This window comes from Jaculus jaculus, chromosome 9 (assembly GCF_020740685.1).
Source record: "Jaculus jaculus isolate mJacJac1 chromosome 9, mJacJac1.mat.Y.cur, whole genome shotgun sequence".
Taxonomy (NCBI): Eukaryota; Metazoa; Chordata; class Mammalia; order Rodentia; family Dipodidae; genus Jaculus; species Jaculus jaculus.
Window position 1 is genome coordinate 18,712,446 of NC_059110.1, and position 6,579 is coordinate 18,719,024.

Sequence of the window (6,579 nt, forward strand, 5' to 3'; positions counted from 1 at the left end):
GCAAACATTAGACATACATATCTTTCCTAACCAGTGCTTTGAGCTTCCTTTATTTTGTACTCCATGTAGAATAATCAACTCAGTATAGACCTCCAACATTAATGGAAGATACTCTATTATCCAAATATATCTACATTTGGAATTCTTGTAGTTCTACTTGGGAAGATATCTACTTTTTTGATATATACTTAATAAAAGGAAAAGAAATGTTTTCTTGGGGGCTGGGGAGATGGCTCACGGACTGAAGGCACTTGCTTCACAAAACTACTGATATGAGATTGATCCCTAACAACCCTGCAAAGATGAAGCAGAGCAATGCACTGCAGACGACAGGAAGGGAGACCAGGGAACACCAAAGCTCACACTCTAGCTACGCTGGCCTTTCTAACGGCAAAGCAATGACAGAGACCCTGTCTCAAAAATGGTGGGCCTGGAGAGATTTCCCAGCAGTTAAAAGGTGGTTGCAAAGCCTGATGGTCCAGGTTAAATTCCCCAGTACTCATGTGAAGACAAATGCTCAAAGTGGCTTATGTGTCTGGAGTTCATCTGCAGTGGCAAGAAGCCCTGCCCTGCCCTTTCTCTTTCTATCTGCCTTTCTCTCCCTCTTTCTCAAATAAATAAAATATTTTAAGCTGTTTTGTAGGGCTAAAGAGATGGCTTAGCAGTTAAGTCACTTGCCTGCAAGGCCAAGGACCCATGTTTGATTCTCCACATGCCACATAAGCCAGGTGCACAGGTGGCACACGCATTGGAGTTCATATGCAGCAGCTGAAGGCCCTGACACATCCATTGATATTCTCTCTCTCTCTCTCTCATCTATCTATCATCTACCAATTTCTCTCTCTCAAACAAATAAAAGTTTTTTTAAAAATAAAAAAGTTATTTTTGGGGAACAGTTGCAAGGACAGGATCAACACATCTAAGTTGTCCTCTGATCTCTAGGCATGCACCGTGACGTTTATGACCATACACACACCCTATATACACACACTAAATGAAAAATAAAGTATTCTGTCCTAAAGACACATTTTAAGGCAAATATATTAGACTAAGAGTCTAATATGAGAACATAGATAAGTATTAAAAAATACACACAAAAAAACAGCTGCAGGGCTGTGAAGACTGCTCAGCACCTGATGTACAAGCAAGAAGACCTGTGTTTGAGGAACTTAACAAAAGTCAGGCATGGCCACAAAACCTGTAACCCCAGAACCGACGGGGTGGAGTCAAGAGGGTAACTGGGACTCCCTGGTCAGCTGGTCTAACTGAAAAAGTCAGTGAGCACTAGATACTTAAAAAAAGTGTACTTATTTAGCCGGGCGTGGTGGCACACACCTTTAATCCCAGCACTTGGGAGGCAGAGGTAAGAGGATTGCCGTGAGTTCAAGGCCACCCTGAGACTCCATAGTGAATTCCAGGTCAGCCTGGGCTAGAGTGAGACCTACCTCAAAAAAACAAAATATATATATATATTATATATATAAAATATATATATATATATTGGAGAGACAGATGTGGGAGGGAAGAAGCAGATAGAATGGGCATGCCAGGACCTCTAGCCACTGCAAACAAACTCCAGCCACATGTGCCATCCTGTGCATCTGGCTTATGTGGGTACTTGGGAATTGAACCCGTGCCCTAAGACTTTGCAGGCAAACACCTTAACCACTTACCATCTCTCCAGCCCTTGATGCTTACTTTTAATTAACAACTAACTTGATATCTTTGGTATGTGTGCGCTAATTATTCAAAAGCAATAGAATTTTGTTGTACAATAAAATCAGCCCAAGTGAATGAACTTATGGTTTTTCAGAGGCCTGGTGTGATCACAGAGAGAATGTTTTGTTAAAAAATGAACTCAATTAAAAGAAAAGCAAGGGGCTGGAGAGATGGATCAGCCATTTACGGTGCTTGCCTGCAAAGCCTAAACGACCAGGGTTCATTCACCAGAACCCACATAAAGCCAGATGCACAGTGGTACATACATCAGGAATTCATTTTCAGTGGCTGGAGGCCCTAGCATGCCCATTCTCTCTCTCTCTCTCCCTCTCTCTCTCCCCCCCCCCTCCCTCCCTCTCTCCCTCTCCCTCTCTCTCTCTCTCTGCTTGCAAATAAATAAAAATATTAAAAAGAAAAGCAAGATAATTTAAAAATAACTGATTATATTCGACTTTTCTCTTGCTTTGGTATTTTATTCAGTCCAGTTGAGAATTTGGGGGAATAAATCTTTCCATTTCAAAGAGTCCTGGTACAAGACTATGCAGTCTTGATACTCCCTTCAAAGTTTGGCTGAATACTGACAGAATTATTACTATCTTCAGAAAACTAAAATAGACTTTGTAGATGTGACCACTGAAAAATAGGATGGCATTACTAGCATTTACTCTGTGTGTGGGGTAGCCTTCACTTGAAAACTTCTGTTAGCAGTTGGAAGGCAATCTACTACATCAGGAATCCAATCTGAGGCATATCCTAATGTCATATAGTAGAACCTCTAAAATATTTGAAAAATTATCCATAAAATGCCTAGCACACAATTAACTCAAATGCTGATAAATCTAAAATACTAAATAAGTAAAAGTTTTCTCCCGCTCTATTATTTTGGCCAATAGTGATTGTCTAGTGAGATAATCTAGTGATTCTCCTATTTATTACCTAAATAGGCAGGTGCTCAAGTAGGTAGAAAGCAGATAGGCTACAGACCCAAGAGCGAAGTATTTTCTTTTTTAAAAAAAATTGTTTAAAAATAAGAATACTTGTATGCATTTAAATGTCCCTGCAACAGTATTCACACATTTACGTGAAGCTAAGTAGTATAAAACGAGAAAGCAAGAAAGACTGCATGGTTCAAATCAAAATAAAGTTCTTGAAAAAAATCTTTTGAAGTATTTGAAAAAACTTGCTCATGACAAATCTATATGATTCATGCATAACCCAGAAAAATAATTTTTCTCTACCAATACTTTAATGTACTAATGACAATGGCTTTTACATATACAGAACAAATGAAGACTACAGGAGGAAAAATATATCAACAGACTACATTTATCCCTGTGCATTTTACAAAACAATTTCCTAGTCTAAAATCTGTTGGAGTATTAACTCTTCCTATCTATTTATAAAAAGCTAATTGGCTAATTTTTCTTCTGTTAATTTCTTCCCCCTAGGGAGACGTCTATATGTGAAACAAACAAATGGAAATCCAATCTTGAATTCATTAGAGTAATAAACAGGCATTACGTTCAGCATCTAGTATACAAAGTATTTTAAAAACCAATGCAAAAGTGCACTATTTTCTTTAAATCTCATTTATCACACACCCCATTCCACAGACCACTAACATGTGTGGATGTGCTTCCCCTTAGAAACTTCTAGCTCCTTATAAAGTAGTCACTATAACAAAACTTTAGACTCATAGTTTGATTAATGTACAGGTACCACAGATAGTCGAGAACCACCACAGCTACATTCCACAGGAAAATATGCATAATAAGGAAAAGACAACACCACGGAATTTCTCATAACAAATACCTGATTGCATTGTTCCCTTGGGATTGAATGAGGACAAAAAACTGGAACTAAATCACAATACAGAAGGACTGGGGGAAATAAAGCAAAAATTGAGGACTAAAATTAAAGAAAGGATACAGCCTTAGAGCACCAGTCTGAGTTCCCACCACCAGGATCTTCTGAACAGGATCAAAGGCCAAGGCCGAGGGTTGATAGGGAAATCCATGGCGAACAGTCTAGGGATGCACAAGTGACATCACAGCAACCCAGGCAGCAAGCAGCATTTAAAAATAGAACAGTCAATACAGGTATTAGAATTAGAAATAACTGTCCTATACACAAAGCACACACATATCTATCTATACACTGCTTCAAAAAACAAAGTGAGACCAACCCTAAGAACACAGAACGTGAGATAAAGATCGATCCAAGGTTGCATGTTAATTTCTGCTTCTGTAAATACTTGTATTCTGCAAAGGAAAATGTCCTGTTAATAGTGTAAACTAGCACGTTTGTTGCCAAGTTACTAAAGTTTATAGCGGTCTGAAATCCTGTAAATTTGCTGTAAAACGTGATTCAAGTGAATGTGAAGAGGAATACCCCATCAAACCTTTATTTTGATTTTAAATGCAAGGGTTTCTAAGACAAAGCTGTTAAATAATTAACTGTCCAAGTAAATGATTTGTCCAAACAATTATTAAACCTGTAACGCAACGATCTGCAATTATAGCAGAATGAAAAATGGGCTCAAAAATATTTTTAACAGTTTACTACTAAATCCATAATTATTTTAGGAAATTAAAGCAAAAAAGTATATGGAGACCCTTTAAGCAACTGACAGACAAATGCATGGCTGTACTTGAAGCAGCATTAACAAGGAGGCTAGTGTGTACTTCTCACTGAACAGCTGGCGAATTAATTCGCTGCATCATTCTTTCTGAATTACAGAAGGCTGTGACAACTACCGTGCCATCAACAGGCCAATGACAACAACAAAACCCCAGCCCTAAGTTTCTAACCAAAACGCCCTGCTTGCCAGAGAGAACCGTGCGTGACTCCTCCTTGCAAAGCCACTCCACTCATCCCAGATTCGAAGGGAAAAAGTGATGAGCAAAACACCTGGTGGAACAGGTTTACTTGGCCCGGCAAACAATGCTCGTCCGACACTGTTCGCAAAGGACACGTCGAAGCCGGTGGATGATTACGATCACAGAAAAAGTATCAGGCGGATTGTGTAGCTGGCAGTGTCAGGATGCGGATGAACCGCAGCCTCGAAACAAGTGCAGCTTCTGGCACGGGAAAGGGGTGCGGGGGGGGGGGAGTGGAGGGTGGATATCAAGGAAGAGAGAGAGGGTTTCAATGTCCCCTCCACCCACTGCACCCACCCACCAACCAAGGGGACGTCTGTCCATCCAGGAAGAGTTCCGAAGGTCCCTGATGAGCCCGAGGTGGGAGGGGGGGGGTGATGGGGGAAGCCGGGACGAAGCCGCCCGCAGCTCCGGGACGCCGACGGCGGCGGGAAGGCTCACCTTGCAGAGCTGGAAGTGCTCGGACTGGAGCGTCTCGGTGATCTCGGGCTCGCGGGTCCCGGACGACGCGGCCGCCGCCGCCGCCGCGGGCTGCTGCTGCTGCTGCTGCTGCTGCGAGGCGGAGGACGACGACCCGGCGGTCAGGCCGTCCAGGACCTTCCTGATGTTGAATTTCCTCATGGTCGCGCCGAGGTGCGCCGGGTGGGACGAGCTAGACAGCCGGGGCGCACCAAGCAGCCGCCGCCGCCGCCGAGTGGCGGGCGCGCCGGGAGGCAGGACGGGCGGCGAGCAGCGGGAGATAATCCCAACAGGAAATCCTGCGGCCACCGCCGCCGAGACGACGACGACGACGACGACAGCGCAGCGGCCACCGCCAGCGACCACCAGCGCTGCCCCCAGCCCACCCCGCACACAACGCACAGCGCACACGCGCGCGCACACACACACACACACACACACACACCCTCGCCGGGTCCTCCGGGGCCGCCGCCGCCGCTTCGACACCCCCGCCCAGCCTCACCTGGCCGCGGGCGGGCTGCGCGCCCTACCGCCGCCCCGAGCCGCCTCCGCGTCCATGCTGCCCTCCCCCCCCCGGACTCCCCCCACCCCCGACCCGGGCCCCGCACTCGCCCGCTACGGCGTCGGCTTCGGGCCCCCCCTCCCCACCACCACCGCCGCCGCCGCCCCGGCGCTCGCTGCGCGCGGCCCTCCCCGAACGCTCAGCGCCGCCGCGCGCCCGGCATCGCACGCCCCGCGCCCGGGGCTGCCGACCCTCCGGCCCTGGCCCGTGCGAGCCGCGCTCCCTTCCTCTCCCTCCCTCTCCTCTTCCTCTCTCTCTCTCTCTCTCTCTCTCTCTCTCTCTCTCTCTCTTTCTTTCTAACTCTCTCTCTCTCTCTCTCTCTCTCTCTCTCTCGAGCTCGGTCGCCTCTGCAGACCAGGGCGCCCCGACACACTCCACCAACGCCCGCTCGGAGCAGCGAGCGGCCAGAGCCGCGGAGAACAGCGCCGACCGCGGCGGTGGCGGCAGATGGGGCGGGCGGGGGAGGGGGACGAGGGAGGAGGGGGGGGGGAGAGGCTCCGCGGAGCGGCCCGGGACGCCGTGCGCATGCGCGGGCGCGCCGCAGCCCGCCCCCCCCTCCCTCCTCTCCATTTCCCTCGCTCTCCTCCCCAACCCCACCCCCCCAACCCTCCTGGCCCGCCAGAAGCCCCGGGGCTTGAAATTATCCCTCTGCGAAAATCCCAAACGCGGATTGCATTTTCTCCCTACCACCACCGCTAACCCACCCCCTGCTTCTCCCCCTACCACCACCCCCCCCCACACACACACACCCCCAACGGGTTGCCAGAGTAGACAGCGGCTTCCTCCTGCAGCTAGCATAGTAAAAAAATAAATAAATAAAATACGTGGAGAACCCACCAGCCAGCGAGAAGCCTGGACTTGGGTCTTTAAATGGGGTTGGGTTGTAGGGAGTGGGGTTTGGGGGTGGGGGGGGGGACGTTGGGGCAGCTCCTGGCCTCTGGCTGATGGGCTTTGTTTTGG

General features: G+C 47.6%; 1 protein-coding gene across 3 annotated transcripts in view; it reads right to left on the reverse strand.

Moving 5' to 3' along the window:
• Stxbp5 (syntaxin binding protein 5) overlaps positions 1 to 5,219 on the reverse strand; it is a 148,000-nt gene extending 142,781 nt beyond the window's left edge. For all 3 annotated transcript variants that reach the window (XM_004651137.2, XM_045158313.1, XM_045158312.1), the window contains exons 1-2: positions 5,040 to 5,219; positions 3,649 to 3,746 (exon numbers count right to left, since the gene is read on the reverse strand). In XM_004651137.2, coding sequence (XP_004651194.2) covers positions 3,649 to 3,746; positions 5,040 to 5,219 — 278 coding nt within the window. The remainder of the gene's footprint in view (positions 1 to 3,648; positions 3,747 to 5,039) is intronic.
• Positions 5,220 to 6,579: the final 1,360 nt, after the last annotated feature.